The 20599-nt window shown below is 40.0% G+C and overlaps 1 protein-coding gene across 2 annotated transcripts in view; it reads right to left on the reverse strand.

Annotated features, from left to right (window-relative positions):
• The window catches only part of Acyp2 (Acylphosphatase 2), a 32900-nt gene extending 12612 nt beyond the window's left edge, over positions 1-20288 (reverse strand). Inside the window, exons 1-3 of one of the 2 annotated variants that reach the window (XM_080279013.1) lie at positions 20216-20288; positions 15402-15418; positions 8171-8280 (exon numbers count right to left, since the gene is read on the reverse strand). In XM_080279013.1, coding sequence (XP_080135139.1) covers positions 8171-8280; positions 15402-15418; positions 20216-20270 — 182 coding nt within the window. In that variant the 5' untranslated portion in view covers positions 20271-20288. Of the gene's footprint in view, positions 1-2774; positions 2885-8170; positions 8281-15401; positions 15419-20215 lie in introns of both variants that reach the window. The other variant, XM_080279012.1, reaches the window with a different exon arrangement.
• Between the last annotated feature and the right edge of the window lie 311 nt (positions 20289-20599).

The raw sequence follows: 20599 nt of genomic DNA on the forward strand, positions 1-20599 counted from the left end.
AGACTGTCTAGGGAACAACTACTACTACTACTACTACCCAATTATCAACAAATTTCCTTACTCTACTTCTTTAACAAAAGACATTATTTCTTATTCTATTCAGTCTGCACTCCATACACATTCTTCATCAATCCTAGTTTCACCATTCTTCCTCTTGACTTTTTGCTCTTATGCATAACAAAGTCCCACACCCATACATTAATGTGAGAACTTTCATGCAATCTTAATGCAACTTCAACACTCACACTTCTGTTTAGTTTGGCCTTCATAGCACTAGCCACTTTCCTTCCTTGTGTCACTCTTCTGTCCACTTCCTTTGTACATTTACATCTCTTCTGTATTACAGTACTGCACTAAGCTACTTCAACTCCCTTATCAATTCTAGTCTCTCCATTCACCAGCACATTACATTCATACTTAGCTTCTCTCTCAAGAGCCATCACCATACTCTTTATTACATCAACTTTCAATACACAATGCTTGACCATGTGGAGAGGATGGAGAGTGAGAGACTGACAAGCAGAGTGTATGTGTGTGAGGTAGAGGGGGGGGGGGAGTGAGGGGGAGGCCAAGGATGAGATGGAGGGATGGAGTGGAGAGGTTTATGAGAGAGGGGGGTGTGAGTTGGCAGCAGGGCAGTGAAAAGGCAGGGGACAGGGGGACATGGAGGCAATTTGTTTGTGGCCACTCCTTACGGGATGAGGGTGTCTGGCAATGAATAGATAGACACAACACTGACAGACACAAGATTCTGCAACACTCAGCAAAGCTCATTCACAATTGGCAAGCAACACAACATCAGCCTAAGATTTGAGGTACTCCACCCTTCATCATTCGTAAGCATCGTCATCCCTCTCTCCAGAACTTGAGTTTTAACCTCTCTCAAAACTCCATCTATGATAACAGTCCATATGCTAAACAGCAATGGGAACATCACAAACTCTTAGTCTCAACCACTTGTTCACAGTCAGCTACCAACACAGTAACATCTGCATACATCAGTGTTTAAATACTTAACCTGTTACCACTCATTACCATCCTCACCCCTTCTCCACCTGAGTGTTAACTTTCATTGTAACCTAAATATACTGAATTGCCATGAGGATATCACATACCCCTGTCTCACTCCAGCACTGATACAGAACCACTCACTCAGACATCCATCTAATCATACAAATGTTAAACTAACATCAAAACTTAAGAAAAATGAGTAATAACTAAGGGTCCATTATACTCCTGTGCTTGAATACTTAAATGTTGACATAACAAGCACGGAATATCTAATAAGCAAACCAAATCAAATACAAACCCATCCTTGTTTTCTACAGCTTAAATATACTGTAGTAAACAGTACATTAAAAGCCTAAGTACAGTATCTCAACCTAATCACTCTGGGTTAATGCTTCTGATTAAAGACAGAAGGAACAAATAATGCAGTAAAGAGAACAAGCAACACCGAAAATAGAGAAGGTTATCATTAGAGAACTCAGGCTTGAATAACTCAGGTTATGGCATATGGAGATGTGGACGATGGTGACAATGTCCACAATAATTTTTCATTTACCAATATACAAAAATACCAACTAGTTTTAAAGGGAGACTACTCCAATCTTTTTTCTTTCTTTCTTTCCTTTTTTTTTTTCCCGTTATTTGCTGGTTCTTACATATCTTTCAATACTCTTTTCAGTGCCCACAGATGGGTGGCTACAATCAACCCTGCGAGGTACTACCATGAATGATATGTGGTTTCAGGCTTGGTAACTGGCCACACAATCATCACTCTTCGGCAGGAAATATTCCGCCAAAAGTACAGTCACATATAGTCAAGTCCAAGCTGAGACACACTGTTTCAACTCTTTATTCCATATCTCAAATTTCTTTTTTCCCAACACCTACCAGCAACTGTTAGGAAGTACTGTAATTAGCTGGCTTTGGCACTTGGTTTTGCTTCCAGTACATAAAAAAAACGTAAGCTGTACCATGGCCGACCCCTAAATAGGGACTACTTAAGAGGAAATATGGCATCATGTTTAGATTAGATTAGATAGATTTTTCAGTGCATTGTCACTTGTTCTGACAAAGCCAGTACTAAGGACAATGCCAAAACCTCACCAATGCCATTCATGAGTCAACAGAGAAAAGTGAGTCATGCTATGAAGGTGCTGTAGTGGGCATTTGGAAGTTAAATTAGAACTCTGATAACAATTATGAATACTTCTGCACACAGATCACATGCTTAGTATAACACCTTTACTCATCAAACTCCTTATTAAAAATTTGTCAAAAGTCTTTCTGTTGTGAGTTAACTGCAACCATTCTGCATGTAAGTGCACACTGAATTAATGGTATCAGATCATTCAGGGTTACAAAGTGTCCACCTTAACTTGACAGAGATTTCACTCTTTTGCAGCTTATTCCCTAAAGCTCAATAGCACAGACAATACTACACCTCTCCATCCAATCTATAAGTTTTTCACAACCAGCACTGTATTTTATTATCCATTTTTTGCTACATGTTAGCATTCACAACAGAGAGATGCCAATTATAGGCAAAGTTAAAGTGGACAGAATATTGTGCCTTAACATTTTTAATCCTATGACATAGCTTTTATTTTATTGTTGCCATCTCCAGATAATTTCTATTCAGTTCTACAGTGACTTCAATAACCCATTCACCATGAGGGTGTCTCCAAAGTTGAACAAAACTGTCTGGTGGCAGCAAGAATAAAACAAAAAATACATCACCGGGGTGAAGGCCTTAACTCTTGCCGTACATTTGCTGAACTTTGTGGGAAGGACCCTCTATTTGCCCAGCCACAGTGCCATGGTAAGTATTCCGACACCAACCCACTACACCTAGCTTCAACCCTTGATCCTGGGTGTACTGTTGGGGTAGGAAATTATAACTGTGAGGGTAAGAAATAATAAATACTGGGAAGGAAACTGATATTTGATGGAGTAAGGAATAACAAGATTACTGACTTACTAGGCTTGGCAAAAAACCAATATCAGTTTGACATGCAATTACTCACAGATATAATATAAAGGAGGATTTGGCCGGCTTTTATTTTCATTACAATACATAAAAATGAGAAAATAATATGGTCAAGCAATTACTGATAATCATCTTCTTGCACATTTGTTGGATCCCTATTTCCAAGAGGACTTGGAAAGCATTACGGAAGAGGAATAAGGTACAGCAATGTCCCTAGCAGAAGAGGAATATCCAGCTGTACTGTCCACTACACTTAAGATGAAAGCTAAAGCATATCGCCTTCAATAAAACCTACTTGTTTGAACCATCCGCCATTTCTCATCTTACACCCTGTTCCTGGTGGAGTGCATTAAAAGGAATGGTTGATGGCAATGCAATAGTGGATATTTGTGGGTTGCATTCTGCAGCTGCTTGAAGTGTAAGAGAGAGAATATTTTCCTCATTTGGACTGGTACACTCAAAACTTAGACTGGCAGTGGAGAAGGCTGGAAAACTGGTATTTCTTCACAAAATTTTGAACAAAGATTATAAGTTGGATGAATCAGTTGACCAAAAGGTTTTCTGTAGGCCTATTAGTTTGTTGAAAGATTTTTTTTTTTAAATTTTTCATTTTCTAAAATACAGTATTAAGATATCTCTCAGTGATTGTTCTCAGTATACTGTAAATTTGCTCTCTTAATTATGTGTTGCATTCCATTATAATGTATACCAGTACTTTTTTCTGTTAACATGGCTACAAAGAATTTCTTTAGGAACAAATTAACTATAGTGAAATTTGTCCACTTATGTACCCTGCTGTACCATAAACATGTTTTTGATTGGAACATTTATTTAAAATTTTCAGTTCACCTTACTATTTTTAATCATGGTATTAGGAATACAGCTGTACATATTAAAAAAAGTAATTAATAAAAAATAGCAAAATATATGTACACAACAGGAAGAAATGGTCTATCTGTCTATATACTGCCAGACGCCTTAATCCCAAAAGGGGTGGCCACAAACTCCATATATTCTTAATACCTTCCACATACTTTGCCTATCTATTCTGTCATAAGCTTTCTCCAAGTCCACGAAGGCAGCATACACTTTCCTTCTCTTCTCTAGATACTTCTCCACTAAACATCTTAGAACAAATATCTGATCTACACACCCTTTTCCCTTCCTAAATCCCACTTGTTCTTCTCCAACTAGCTCCTCTGTCATATGCCTAACCCTATCAATGAGTATTCTACCATATATTTTACCAGTCACACTAAGTAGGCAAATACCCCTATGGTTACCACATACTTCTCTCTCTCCTTTTCCTTTGTATTAAGGAACAATTATACCTGATTTCCAGTCCTCTAGAACCCTTCCCTCTTCCCAAGCCAATCTACACAACTTCCATATCCACTCCACAACAATCTCACCCCCATACCTAAGCATTTCACCACACACTCCATCAATTCCTGGGGCCTTTCCCAACTTAATAGTCTTCATTGCTTCCACTACTTCCGCCCTACTGATCTCTTCCTCCCTCCTCTCATCTCTTCTTCTCCCAGCCATTCCCCAACCACTTATACTCGCACTGCTCTCACTCTCCACATTCAACAAATCCTCAAAGTGCTCCTTCCATCTCCTCAGTTTCTCTCTCTTCTCCACCAACAATCTATTATTCCTATCTTTCACTCCCCTACTATTTCCCCTTTCACACTGCCTTACTTTCTTTACCTCCTTCCAAAACAATTTCTTACTCTCCCTCCATTTCACACTCAGATTCCTCCCAAACTCCTCATCCACTTTCTTTTTACTCTCCTTCATCAGTCTCTTAACCTCCCTTCTCCTGCTCACATATACCTCTCTCTTCTCTCTCTCATCTTCTCCCCTACCTCTACTCGTTAACCATTCACTATATGCCTTCTTCTTTTGTTCCACAGCTCGTTTTACCTCATCATTCCACCATGCTGTCCCTTGTACACCCTTGCATCTCCTCCTCACTCCACAAACCGCCTCATACGCTGCGCCTATCTCTTCCGTGAATATCTTACATACGTCTTCCACCCCTTCCATCTGCTCTAGCTTATACCTTCCCAGTCTTTCTTCCACTATGCTCTTATACTCTGTCATTTTCTCACTATCTTGCAATTTCTCCACTCTTCTTACAGGAGTTGCTTCCTCCTGTCTTCCCCTTCGTCTCCTCAACCACTTTCTTTGCAGCTCTACCTTGGCCATCACTAAGTGATGGTCCGAGACTCCATTCCCCCACCCTCTCCACACTCTTGCATCCAACACTTGTCTTCTCATTCGCTCATCCACACACACGTAGTCTATCATTGCCTTTCGTTCAACAAGTTCACCATCCAACCTCCTCATTACTCTCCATGTATACCGGTGGATCATCTTATGCCGAAAGTAGGTGTTGGCTATTGCCAACCCCTTACAAGCACAGATGTCCACCAAAGCACTTCCATTCCCATCTACGTCAGCTGGCACACCCCACTGACCAACCACTCCATCCACTCGTACATTCCCAACTTTTGCCATTCATGTCTCCAATCAACAGCACTCTCTCGCTCCTCTCAAACTTGTCCATACACGCTTCTACACTCGCCCAAAACTCATCTTTCACTCTTGCCACTCGATCCTCTGTCGGGGCATACACACATACAATCGCCCACGCTTGTATACCTACTTTCATCCTCACCCATACAATCCTTGCACCCACTGTTCCATACTCTCTTATATTCTCCTTCCACTTCTTGCTTTTCATCAGACATACTCCCTCTCTTGCCCTCTCATTTTCATTGACTCCCGCACATATACCTAAACCATAATTCCCATTCTCTCACCCTTTCACCCTCCATTTAGTTTCAGTCAATCCACATATATCCACTTTTGCATCCTCAAGCACCTGAACAATCTCTCTCTCTTTCACTTCATCATTCACTCCTCTCACATTCCACATTTCTATTTTATTTACACTGTGTTATGCACTGTCACTTGAAGTAACTTATAAAACTATTTTCCACTGTTCACTTATATTTACATTCATTGCTTCACTTGCTGTTTACACATTATTTACAATTCCACTTGCACTGTTTTACTCAACAGAAAGATCATAGTCACTCTCTTTCAATTGTCAGCCCTTTACCTCTTTCCACACGAGGTTTAGTAGGGGGTAAAAGTCACAGGGCCCTTTGCATGGGGCCAAAAAGCAGCCGAAGTTAGCAGAAGCGAACTGACATACCTTCACCTTGGAAGATGACAGTGAACTGATAGGGGTGGGCCGGGGTGGCCTACCTAGGGAAATGCATTACTGCAAACGTCAGTCTCTTGAAGGCTGCTAATATATAGCAGTGAAATGATTGGCAGGAAATCTAGACAGTACATTATAAATTAGGTAGTTCCTGGGGAACGTAAATATCACTTAGGCTTCTCCCTTCCCTCCTTATATATATTATTAGTACGAGATTAGATTATACGGCATATTTCAAGGGGAAATAAACAGCGAAAATTAGCGAACGAGTGCACATGAGGTGTTCTCAGGTGATAATTAGCCAATTCCAGGCGTATGGCACTCTCACTTACCTTATTTCTTTTTGGTATAAATTATTTGGTATAAGAATAGGGCATAGGGCTTATTTCAATGGATGAAATCAGTGGAAAATTCCAGGGAAGATTTACTTAGCATAGCACGGCCGGGCAGGCGAGAGGAGGGGGTAATGGAGGGAAGGTAGGGAGGGGAGTCAAGAAGGGGAAGAAATGGCTAAATTGTCAACAATGGATGGGAGTATTGATGAGATTAGGAGTGCTGACTAGTGTTGGACATTGGCAGTACTGACAGATGATACAAGCTACCACTTGAAAACCCGGGCGAATTCAAAATAACACAGAATCACAAAAGTGACGCCCCGTGGTATGATCCCTTGCTCCCAAGCGTCACAAAAGTGGCGCCCCGCGGTTAAGGGGTTAACACTCTTAGTCCCACTACTGATACAAACATAAAACACTAGGATACGTTAAACGTAAATATTATAACTATCAACACGCTACAGCAAGAAATTAATGCATTATGACGTTGACAGTAAAACAAAAATGTTAACAACAGCCACCTCAGGCCTCGTGTGTTGGGTGCACTGCTTTGCACACACACACACACACACACACACACACACACACACACACACACACACACACACACACACACACACAAGCACCCGACGCATAAGGCCTTGGAAGGCCATTGTTAACGTTTTTGTTTTACTGTCAATGTTATAGTGCATTAATTACTTGCTGCAGCGTGTTCATAGTTATATTAGATACTTTTTACATATCTTAGTGTTTAATGTTTGTGTATTAGTAATGTGACTATGAATGTAAAGTACGAGGTTAGCTTGATATGTAATTGCCAGTTAAGAATGACGAGTGGGTGGGTGTAAGGGTATGGGGGAGGGTTGGAAGCTCAGGAAGAGGCGGGTGGAGCTCATTTCATCCCCCCCTCCCATCTTTCCTGGGTATATAGGAGTACGAAGGGGGCACCCCTGAGCAGAAATTAGTGATCGTGTGTATATGATCATTAAATAAACACTTAAATGATACGGGTTATTGTTTTACTCACTGGAAATGCATAGAGGTGTAGATGAATAGTTGCATGCAGGTACATCCAAGTCCAAGAGCAAGTGCAAGCCAGATAAATCCATATATAAAGGCCAGAAAAAATAAAAAAATTTCGCCATGAATAATTTGGAGTACTGGTATTTTTTAATTATTGGTGGCCGGATTTGAGGACTTTTACTGTATGTATTTAGTGGATCTAAATGGTTGTAAATGGGAAATTTAGGTTTACAAGTGGGGTGCCCAATACAAATTAAGATATATCACACTGGTTCTGTACTTTGTTAAGCAATTTCGTTTCCATGCACTCATTGTGGTACCAAGTATGTGGGATAACCAAGGGATCATTGTATATGTATATAAAATACTACCTGTAGACATATGGGTAAAATATATAAAAGTGCAATAAACTACTGTATTGTATACAGTATATCTACTGATCAGTGATTGTGTTACCTAGAAGCCTGAAAAGTCTGCCAGCACTTCTCTTAATATTTCTAAAAATCCTACAGCCTAAACAAGTACAGTACTGTAAAATACAGTACAGAACTCCTGAACATAGAGAACAAGTGATCCTACATGATGGCTATTTTATCAGCTGTGCCCTCCAGCTGGCCGACGACAGTCCCGTCTTCTGTGTTCTTACACCAGCCTCGCACTGACTCCTCTTTGGCCTTCCTCTGAGTGTACTTTGGTGGGGAGAGAAAACTTGGTTGGTATCTAATAGCACAAAGGTGTACACAATGCCTTGTCAGATATTATAAAGCAATCTGGATATTAATTACTACCTTCCTAAAATTCTATTAAGTACAGTTGCCATTTTCAGTATATGGACTCATCAATATCGAACACTGCACAGCAAGCCTTCCTTATTCCCACTTTCTAATGCAATTATACCTTAAAACTTACAGTTTCAGTCATCTACTGTTTTTTTTGTGGTAGCCAAATTTTTTCACTTTAGTGCCTTGAGAGAGGATTGGTGTACCAACCCACCCAGAGTGACCTACAATTTTTAACAAAAAATTCACACTTAAACCAATTCATTTTTAATTAAGAATATGCATTAACACTATGAAGCCACAATAATGTAACTACAGCACTCAGTACTACACAGTAGTAATCAATACATTTTGTCTCAAGTTGGTAAGAAAAATGGCATATTACCAATACATTCTCTAAATCAACTTGAAATGCCAAAGAAAATTATACCTTTCTCTCAGTGTATTTCCTACAATAAGAACAGTGTGCATTGCACTGATATATAATACTGTATATGCTGTTAGTAAATCAATTACTGTACATATATCTGTCAGATTTAAATTGTTTTATGTGCATTATCTGCAGGAATTTGGTAAGGAAGATTGCTGGTCACCATACGTATCCTTCACTATATGACAAAGGAATTACTGAAAACCAGATCATAAAAGAGATCACAACATTGTTCATTATATAGAGAGGAGTTTACAGTGGATTTCATGAGTGGATAAATTTATGTCACAAAGTCTGGCCTAACTTTTCCATTTAACCAATGGAGTGTGTCATAGCTCCAGCTGTGTAAGGGGGAGTGACTGACACAACTCAGGCAGTGCCAAACAACCTGAACTTCAAATATGAACACTGGGAAAGCTCCTATAGCAGGTAACTGTGCACTCCATGGGTTAATATAAACACAAATACTGTAAGCTCAATCAGAGCTGAAATGTAACACCACTGTAATGCAATACTGACAGATCAATGCAAGGAAGAAGAAAAAAAAAAGGGTGGGGGGGGAGGGGATTTCATAGACAGCACAAGAATAAGAAATCCTCTTGCCTGTTCTTTCATTGCAAGAGAAAATGAGTCAAAATACACTAATCACTGACAATCACAGCTTTGAAGAATGCCACTGTATACAGTAGTAGGGTGTTTCATATTTGGAAATATTCTACAATTTGTTCATATCTCTTGTGGCTGTGATCCACTGTCCCCATAAATGATTCCTGCAAAATCTCTCAGAATTGAAGCAAATTTTGAGATTACACTCATTTGCCACATTTTTATGATGGAATATATCGACAATGTTCTCTGCGACCCTCATCCACGTGAGGACTATCAAGAGGTCCTAAGGCCGTCTGTACCTTGGGGGAGAGATACAGGAGTGAGTGAGTGTTAGATTTCGAGTCACAGGTGCATACAATCAAGATGGATGATCAAAGCTATCTATAATCTCAAGATTATGCTCTTCACAGGCCAGATTTATTTGAAGGCCACAGAATGATGAGAGTTGATAGGAGTGGTGAAATTTGCCTGCTTTATCTACATCAAATATTGGCATGATGCTATTATACCAGGCAGGGTCCCCAAGAACAATCTGGACTTTCTCAAGGCCCTCCTCAACTAATTGGACCAAGAGGTGGCATCAGTTGCGGAGAAGGCCCTTCAATGTCACCTCTGGTATCTCAGCAAGAAGGCCGTCTCCCTGGGCTTCTTCGACGAGAGATTTGAACTGAATACCAGGCAAAGGATGCTGGAAAATGTTCACCAGCCAGCCAGGAAATGTCTGAAAAGGCTGGAGGGAAAAAGATCTCAGCATTTCTATCAGACACCCTGGGCGGATATGTGACCAGCTGAACGAAGGAAAGGCTAGGGTGGCTGGCTGGTAAGGCTGGAGTTCAGCAAGAGGTCCGTCAGGGCATCTATGCCCCCAACCTTAATGACCTTATAAAAAATTTGAAAGTTGTAAATGATGCTGCAGAACAAAGAACCGCAATGCTCCAGAGGCTCAATGCACAATGCTAGGATGAAGAGCAGAAACAGTTCCTTTCAAAACTCGTGCAAAATGACAGAAAAACGGTTTGGAGAACAAAGGCGGAGTAGCTCAAAAGTCTACCTAACTCCACTGGAGTCCATGTTGAGACTGTCATTTCTGCATAAACTTCACTAATAAAGTTTCACTTTTTGTCACTGTTTCTCTGTTCCTGTAAAAGTGTGCCAACAAGCGCGACCCTTAAATAAACAACCATTGCTAAAAACAAATTAGGAAGCTTTTTCTTTTCAAATGGAATAAGGAACCAATCAATGAGGCACTACCACGCTTTTCATATCCGTGCTATATATTTATGACACAACACCCTTCTGTATAACAAACAGACAGTGCTTCAAAAGAAGCAACTGTATCTCTAAAAGACTGCAAAATAAACTGATCAACTGGTTTGGGATACCTGTACACCCAAACTCTCTCACCACCTTGTCTTTCTCCATTCACCAGCAAAGCACACCAGGTCACCTCCCCTCTCAACAACCATCACCTCAAACCTCTCAAAGCACAACACTATGATACCAATGAAACTCTGCATCAATCTGTAAAGCTCTTGTTCATTATTAAGAAGCAACACAGCATCATCTGCACACACCAGATTAACCACCCTTCACCACTCATCACCAATCCCATCCTACTCTCCACATACCAAGTTTCTACCTCTCTCATAATCCCCATCCGAATATATAAATAAAAGAGAAATTTCGTCTGTCTGACCTCTATGGAAATGAAGGGGGATGCATATAGAACTCTCTAAACAGCTTTAACAGATGTAACTTTTTCGGATGATTTTAGATGTGTACATTACAGTTGCTTAGGTGGTGCCTCTGATGGCCAAGATCAGAATTTATGTAAGTGGGGGGGGGAAGAAGGAGGGGGAGGCCAAGGATAAGATGGAGGGATGGAGTGGAGAGGTATATGAGAGAAAGGGGTGTGAGCTGGAAGCAGGGCACTGAAATTGCAGGGGACAGGGCAACATGGAGGCAATTTGTTACTGGCTACCCCTTACAGGATTAAGGCATCTGGCAATAAACAGACAGATACTGTAGATAGAAATAATTGTCAAGCCAATTACCGGTACCGTACAATTTCCTACTTATATGACCTTACCATTATTAACCCACAGCGTGCCATTGCAGTTTTAAAAAGGTCTGACATAATTCCACGGCCAGTGCCAGTGCTGTTTTTAAACGGTTTAAAATAAAAAAACTTCATTGTGACCACGTTTTTCAAGATTCGAGGGTAAAAATTGGCAGGCATGTAACATAACCATTCCTCTACCATCCCCCAGGCTGTCAAGGCCATACACTCACTTGCTCCCCCCCTCACACTCGCTCTGCCCCACTCTGCCTGTGTGCCTCACCCAGTGTTGTACATAGTGAAGGCATTTTGTAAATATTTTCATGTAAGTTATAAATATTTTCTTGTACGTGTAAGGACTATATAGTGAAGTCAAGTTGTAAATACCTTCTTGTAAGTGCCAGGACTGTTCGTAATGAAGTCAGGTTGTACCTATCTTCAAGTAAGAGCAAGATAATGCATTCACAGTGAGAAAGACACGCAAACTGATTCGTGCTGAAGTACAGTAATAAGTAATCAGAAAGTATGCTGAACATTGCCATACCTTCCCAGCATAAATACCTGAGTATACCATACATAGAAAATGGCTTTCTCTCACATACGTGGTGAGTGTGAGAGAGCGGCTATACCCATACACGAGTATGCAGGACTCAGTAAAACTGATTTCCAAACCTCAGTGAGCATTTTAATGACGAAATTTGTTGTTTTCACATCAAAATGTATCATTTTAGCAAAAAAAAAAAAAAAAAAAAAAAAAAAAAAAAAAAGGGCATGCACTGGGGTGGCCCATAGGGCTAAAAATAGCCGGCATGCGTCGGGTTAACTACAACTGGTCGGAAGGGTAGATGAATTGGTGGGGTGGGAATGGTTGGAGGGTGGAAGGATTGTGGGAAAATAGGTCCATGGAGAATATGTCCCAGGGGAAACAGGCCCAAGGCGGAGCAATAGTTTAAATTGGGGCACCAAGAGTCTTTTCCCATAGGGGTAGTGCCCGTCTAGGGTCCCAGGCAATGTCTGGTTCTCCTGCTAGTCCTTACTGCCGTATACGAGTATATACTGTATAATGAACAGCCTTGAAGGTATGTCCCTATTATACCATGAGTTTAGAAAAAAGAAAACCTATCAAAGTTACTGCTGGTGAGTAGTGAACGCTGATTACTTAAAAATTAATGTCAATTTTATTTTTCCTTCTATTTTTTTGTTTTTTTCTTATTTCTCACTCTACAGTATACTCCCTCTTTGGTGGTACCCTGAGAAAAATGCTTTCAGCTATCTTATGATACCACTGAGGCATTCAAAACAGTGATGGTAGAAACAATCCCACACATGTCTATCTATTTATAGCCAGATGCCACAATCCCACGAGGGTTGGCTGTTTGTCTTTTAAATGTTTTATAGGAAAGGACACCAACCCTCCACACACCCACCTGTTGACATATAGAGAACACATATGGGCTGGTTATACTGTTATCACCCAGCACTACAAATGGTTTCCTGGCTTACAGGAAACCATTACATATGTCATTCAATATAAAGCCACCTGAAATGGAAAGGAGAGCAATAAGAAGTAACAGGAAAGATGAGAGCAATAGTAAGAGAGGAGGGCAGGCATAGAAAAAAAAAAATAAAGGTGAAAGAAGTAGTACGCAGTACTACATCAAATGAGTGAACGATGGTCGCCACCACCTACCACATAAAAAACTGCTTCTTATCTCCAGTCAAAATACTCCACAAGATATTGCAATCTTTCCCATGTCTGGTTCCACTCCAGTACAGTACAATAATTCTGATACATGGCATTCCAATACACCTGGTTGAGTCCCACTACTAGTGCATCCAGCATGTGGCACTGAAGGTGGACGCAAGCAACCACAATCAATGAAGACTTCAAGAACAACTTCAAGCTCACAATGGCTCACTGTGTGATACTGCCACAAAAATTTACAATTCTGCCATCATGGGAAGACTGAACAACTCCTTTGTTGCTTCTCAGTGTCAACAGATTTGCTTTGTATAGTATTCGGGAGGCACCTTCTGGTAGGGCACAAGGCACTTCCCACAACCTTCTGCAGTGGGACAACCAGAAAAATCGCCTAGTTCATCACCCTGATGCCTTGGACAAAACATGACACCACTGTGACCCTCCTGTGTTTCATGTAAAATGATCCTAACCTGTCTCTTTGATGGAAGGAACAGGGCATGAGGAACATATCACCATCCTCCTGCATCCAGACACACAGTGATTGCTTTACCCTTCATTGCAGAAAGTTAGGCAGGACCTGAATCATCGAAGTCAGACCCACCCCTATTCTGGGTATATATTAAACAACCCCTTCATTGAGACCCAGCAGTTCTCATGCATGCTACATACATTCACATCACCCCTTAAGCACGTAATAAACACTGTCCATACTGAATAAATGGGCCATCTCATCCAAAGCTGGTGTAATTGTTTTAACATGTACCTGTATGTTTTTAGATCAGTAAACTCTGTTTTGGAAACAGTAAGAACAATTAAATCATCAAAACATACTCAGCCCTAGTCTGGGATTGAACTTGAATTTGTTCAAACAGCAAAACACCTTTTTTCTAGCTACCTGACTTGCCGTATGTGCTACCTTCACAGCCCGGACAGGCATGGAGCACCCCAGCGCTACTCTACTACATGAGAATGTGTAGAGCATGTAGTTTCAGCCAATAAATAAAGAGGTAACCTTGTATAAAGTTGTGAGTGTTTGTCAGTTTGTATATACAGCACTTGCAATAAGCCATGCATGTGTTCCTAAACACTGTGCCAGTAATACAACTTTTTTCATATGACTGATACTGTAGACTTGTGAGAAAATGGTAACTTGGCTTCAAAAGTAGCTCTCTAATGATTAATTTTTCTGTATTGTACTGTGGACTACAAAGAAAAAATTATAAAACTGACTCATAGTGACAACTTACTATATGAATGTATTTCTGAACTATAGTATTCATAATAAAACCTATATTACACTGTCAACTTATGTTGGCAGTCTGCCCCACTGCATAGTACTATACTGTAATTTTCATAAGAAGAGTGGAGCAACGTTGGCTCTGGTTAGTACTTGGATGGGTGACCACCTGGGAACACCAGATGCTGTTGGCATAATGTTCTCCCTACGTGTCAAGTGGGGTTGGTGGAGGATTAGTGCCCCTCCCTGTAAAACAATTAACTCTAAGCCCTTGGCCACCCCGTTTGGGATACATGGTGTCTGGCAATGAATGATGAATGATGAAGAGTGGAGCACCTCTCATACTGACTAATGTGAGATGGTTCCCTCACCCCACAGTTCCATATGGTACCTTGTGGAAGTTTTAATGAAACAATCTTCCTAGGTTTCATTAACCCTTGAAAGACAGGTGTCCTCATATGCAGTCCAGAAGTACTAGTGGAAAGGGGACGAGTGTCCACATATGCAATACTGCCATTTTTCAGAGTATAGCAGGCATTGAGGCACACTCCCATGATCTACTGAGGAGTAGGACCCTCCCCAACACCCCCCCCCCACAATATCGCACCTGCAAAACCAGCAACACACTCAGTCTTTGTCCAGCATTGTGACCGAGAATACCAGTATGTCGCACTCTACACCCATCTTTAGGGAGTTAAAGTCAAATAAAAGATTGAAAAACTGAATGAAGAAGCCAAGCAGCTGTAAGTGAGCTGGGAGAACATTATTAGTTGGATTCAGTTTTCTTTTAACTTAGCTTACAGAAGCATAACACATGCCAGTACATATGCACAGCACTGAACATCATACAGTACAGGACTAGTTATACTTTTATACTTGAGTGTAACCAGATGAAACATACACTACCCTACTTCATTAGCCTGTTATAATATACATACCATTTACAGGTATAAGCAAGACCTCAGACTACAGTACAGTACAATAAATATCTTACCTTCCGAAAGAAAACACCTGCAAGAAAGAGTACAATAAAGCATTAGTTCTTTATTCTAAATAATAGGAAGCTAACTTAAAAAGTCACATCATGAACGAAAGGATATAGTCAGACAGTATTGTGGCTGTTGTGCACAATACCATACAAGGTAAATAAAATATCCCAATTCAGGAGCCACTTTGTAATTTAGAAAGAGAATACATTTAAGGACATTATTCAGCCAATACTATGCTAGGAAGGAGATACGGTACTGAAGCTTTTATACTGTCACATCTTTGTACAGGTAGGTACAATTCTAATATGGAGGACAGCACTTGCATTCAGAGGGGAAATGTGCAGTTAAACCTGGTGCAAAATATAACCTAAAATGACACTGTAAATAACAGCATAATTTCAAATTACTTACCAATAAGTTAGGTCTGTTTAATTTTGGATGATAAATGCTTGGGGGAGAAGAGAGGAGTGAGAAGATGAGATGGGTTGGGATGGGACTGGGTAGGTTAGGTTAGGGCTGGCCAGGATGTTAGCTTGGGACAGATTAGATTAGGTTTATTAAGTTAGGACTATGGTTTGGATCTGTTCTGATAGGTATTTGGAGGTTTTCAATGTTAAGTGGCAATCCTAGGTGGTTAAAATCACAGGGGGTAATGCCCCCCTATTAGGTTAAGCTAAATTACATTACCCTGGAGGAGGGGAGAGGGAGGGGGAGTCTGAGGATGAGATGGAGTAGAGAAGTCTATGAGAGAGGGGGGTCTGAACTGGGGGGAGGTCAGTGAAGTGGCGGTGGGCAGGGTGACATGGAGGCAATTTGTTTGTGGCCACCCCTTACAGGATTAAGGTGTCTGGCAATAGACAGATAGACAGATAGGACTGTTAGGTTTCCTACAGTGTTGAATATTCAATGCACTGAAGCATCCCACTAGCAAGATCATCAAGGATTATCAGGTCTCCTAGAGTTCTGAATGTACAATGCACTGAAACCTCCCACTGGCAAGATCATCAGTAAACAATAACAAGTTCACTCTGGGAGATGGTTGGTAGACACTCTGTCGCAGGTGAACTGGCAGCTTCCTTAAATACTGTAGTCACAATCTGGCATACAATCATCTGATACATAATTGATCGCTGTAACAACTGATATACCCAGTTATGGGTTAACAATAGTGAAAACCTCTTATGATATATGATTATTGCTCAAGAAATCATTTGAAAAGCTGTTTTGGCATTACCGGTAAATCAACCTAAAGCCACATTACCAAACCTTAACCTAACCATACTGCCATTTCCCCCCCCCCCCCAAAGGAACAGGGGACAATGAACGCCTACAAGTACGATGGTGCAATATCCTGCATAAACAAACCCAAATATTCTGAAATAATTTTCCCTGGAGTACATTTAAACAAGAAAAGTTGCATAGAATTGCAGTATACAGTACGATTCAGCTGAAGTTAGTGATTTTTCCCAGCTTAAGGCTGGTATTAAGGTGATAAATGAAAAAAATTAAAATCCTAACTACAAGACAAGGACATTCAAAATACCAGAACTTTCTCTCACAGGTGGCAAATTTGGGGAAATGGCAAATCAGCTGTGGTGGTGGCAATGTAAAATCTATCTATCCATCTATTACCAGATGCCATAATCCCGTAAGGGGTGGCCATTTGACTCTGAGTTATTTGTTTTACAAGGAGGGGCACTAACCCTCCACCAACCCACTTGTTGACATGTAGGGAGCACATATGGTTTGGTTATATGGTTACCACCCAACATTGTAAATGGTTTCTTGGCTTACAGGAAACCATTTGGCTTGTCACTCAATGTAAAGCCACCTGTAATGGAAAGAAAAGCAATAAGAAGTGACAAGAAAGATGGGAGAAATAGGAAGAGAGGAGGGCAGGCACAGAAAAAGAATGATAAAGGCTAAGGAAGAAGTAGGCAGCACTACATCAAGTGAGTGGATCAATGAGCATTTATTAATTCTATACCAAACAGGCATGGCCCTTCCATATTTTCTATTGAAATGAGTCATTCATGGGCTACTTGTTATTTTTCTTGGATTACCACAGTGACTGGAGATTTTAATAAACTTACCTCTGAAAGTTATAAATAAGGATTTAGAATGTGTAAATATTCCGCTGGTGTCTACAAGCAGCTGGCCATATTTTATATTCCTAACAAGCATATATATATATTTTTTTGAAAGATGGCTGCCTAATGCAAGTTAGGTTAGGTTGGATTAGGTTTGGTTAAATCACTAAGTTCCCCATAGTTTTGACACAGGACACACTGACATGTCCAGTTGGGGCAGTGGTTGGTAAACAATGTGGGAGAGATCATCAACAAACATTGCCGCAGGTGACCTGCCTGCTTCCGTCAATGCCCAAAAATATGTATATTTGGTTTTCCCAGATACAGTAGAAGTCCGATTTTTTGGCATCTATGGGACCAGGCAAGTGCCGAAATATCAAAATTGCCGAATTAACAAAAACCCTACCCACACAGTACCTTATATGTTTCGGTGAACACTATCATCACTACTCATATCATTACAAATGTATTTGGAGAGAGTACTGTATACTGTTTGATACTGTACAATACTGTAATGAATACACTACTATACATGAATATGAAAAATAAAGAAATTAGTGAACATACTGTATATAAATGTAATGATACAGTAGGCCTACAAGTTCATATGCACTTACCTAAACTTATAGTAGGTTCCTTATTTACATATGTACAATAGAAGGGGTTGATTGGAGTCTGTTACTGCTGGAAGAAGTCCCCAGCAGTAGAGGGGACGAAAAAAATCAGAAAATCTGCCGAACGATCAGAGATTTTCGTAAATGGGACTATTTCTCAAAACTGCCGAAATGTCAGATTTGCCGGGGAATTGGATGCCGAAGAATTGGACTTTTACTGTAGTTCTTGTAGTCAGAATTCAACAGTTAACTGTCCTGCATATGTACTAAAATTACTTACCTTGAGATTGTGTGTTTGTTATAATACAGGTGAAATTGCTGTGCCTGTTTGGTAAAGAAATACAGAGCATTTTTTCTGTGCTTCTGTCAAAATTATGTGAAAGATGCAACAAGGTCTTAATGCATTCTCCTTACCCTTCTTCACAATGTTCCCTCAATGTAGCAGTCAGTCTAGTAAAGTTTTGGGATTGCCTTTGCTACAGCTCCCTTGCGTTGTCGTCATTTCCTTAGTCTTCTTTTTCTTTATTTCACTTCTTTTCTTCCATAATTGAACCATAAACCTTTTCTTTTCTTCTATATCTTGATTTTTTGCTGTTAATAATAGTAGTTCTGCCATTTTCTCTTGTTCATGTCGATATGTCCTTTGCACGAAAGTGTATTTTCTTCTGATGGTTTCGTATGCGGGACATTTAGGTTAAGTATAAAGTGTTCTTGCATTCCTTCTAGTTCTCCACATGCTGGGCATGTTGTGTCCTCGTCCTGGTGTCCCTTCCTCCAGTTTAGTTTTAATGTGTTTGTTCTGGCTCTTACTAAGAGACTTGATCCTTCAGTATTATTGAATCATGTTACTTCTTTTATGTTGTGTTTATATTGTCTGTAGAGGGTTAGGGTAGATTTAGTGTTTATTTCCTTTTCCATTTTAGGGTATCCCAGTCTCTGACCTTCTTTTTTAGTTCATTTGCTGTCTTATCTTTAATTTCAGTTCGGCTAATGTTTACAGTTTTTAGGTAGGTCTTTAGTTGTTTTATCCACTTAGTTTTTCCATCTTCATATTGTTTGATAAATATTTCTTTTAAGAGTTTGTTTCCTTCATTTTCTATTATATGTTTTGTGAAGAGTATTTTTGATGTTATGACTCTTGTTGTGCAGGATGAGGCTCCTATTTCTCCTCTGATGGTGCTAGTTGCTGCAAATGATGGTGCTTGTAGTATTCCCCTATATACCTGTACTTGATATTCTATTTTTTGTAAAGTATATACTGTCTATCTATCTATCTATTGCCAGACGCCTCAGTCCCGTTTGGGGTGGCCACTGTATTTCTTCTTTAATGAAGCATACTACTTCTGTTGCATAGAGAATTGAGGGTATTGCCAGCCCTTTCCAAATGATATTTCCAATCATCATCCTGTTACAACATCTTGCAGTGACAGAATAGGTGGTGTTGGACAGTTTTCTTGCCTTCTCAATGCACTTACTTTTGTGCTTATCGAAACAACTTCTTCTGTTATTGATGATAACTCCTAAATATTTTATTTCTTCTATTATTTTAATTCCTTCTATCTCTTGCGGTGGATAGAAGGAATTGTAGATTATGATGTTGCTTTTTTCGCGGTTTAGTTTCAGTCCGCATTCTTTTGCTGCTACTTCTAAGTTTTTTATTGCAATTTCTGCTTCTTCATGTGACTAGGCAAATACAAGGCCGTCGTCTGCATAAAATAGTCCATATATATAAAAGCTGTCATCTTTGTATCCTATTTTTCCATCTTCCAGTTTTTTAATAATATAGTAGGTAACCAAAAGAAAAAGCAGAGCCATTGCATCCAGGTTGTGGCCCTGCCCAACAGGGCCAATTTATTTCACAGAAAAATCTCAAATAAATATGAATTACAAAGGCTCATCCTATACTAACTAACTACATTAGTACTCAGGCTTTTACCGTCCACGCTCGTATGCAGAAATTATTGTAGAACTAAAGAGCAATGTGATTCTCCAATTATAGGACTCCAATAACCTGGTTATGTTACAAAGCCTTTTAACACAGATGTCCTTTAAGGCACTGGCAATTACATGACTGCTTGTTGCAACTCACACCAAAAAATGACATCACTAACTTACCTTGAACAATGCCAAAAACTTCGAAGTCGACTGAAATAAGCTTGGATTCAGCCATTGTTGCTGGTGCGTTCGGCTTTAGTTACTATCGGTTCAAAAAAAAAAAAAATCGGAATGGCTAACTTTTCCCTTATTACGCATAAGAAAGTACCTGAGTGTTAAACGAAACAAGACAACTACATTCAACTTCAATTCGTACTTTATACCAATACATTTCATTCTATTCCGAATTTTTATAGACCGGAGGCCCACTTGACATGACGTAATGCATGAACATGCGAAGAACGTTTATACGGAAACACACAAACGAACTTAAATCTACATGAAATGCAAGAATCGTGTTAGGTTCGCCCAAGGAAGATACACAGGAAAAACTGGAAAGACATG

This window comes from Coenobita brevimanus, chromosome 76, assembly GCF_032717465.1.
Source record: "Coenobita brevimanus isolate Jiangsu-jjx chromosome 76, ASM3271746v2, whole genome shotgun sequence".
NCBI lineage: Eukaryota > Metazoa > Arthropoda > Malacostraca > Decapoda > Coenobitidae > Coenobita > Coenobita brevimanus.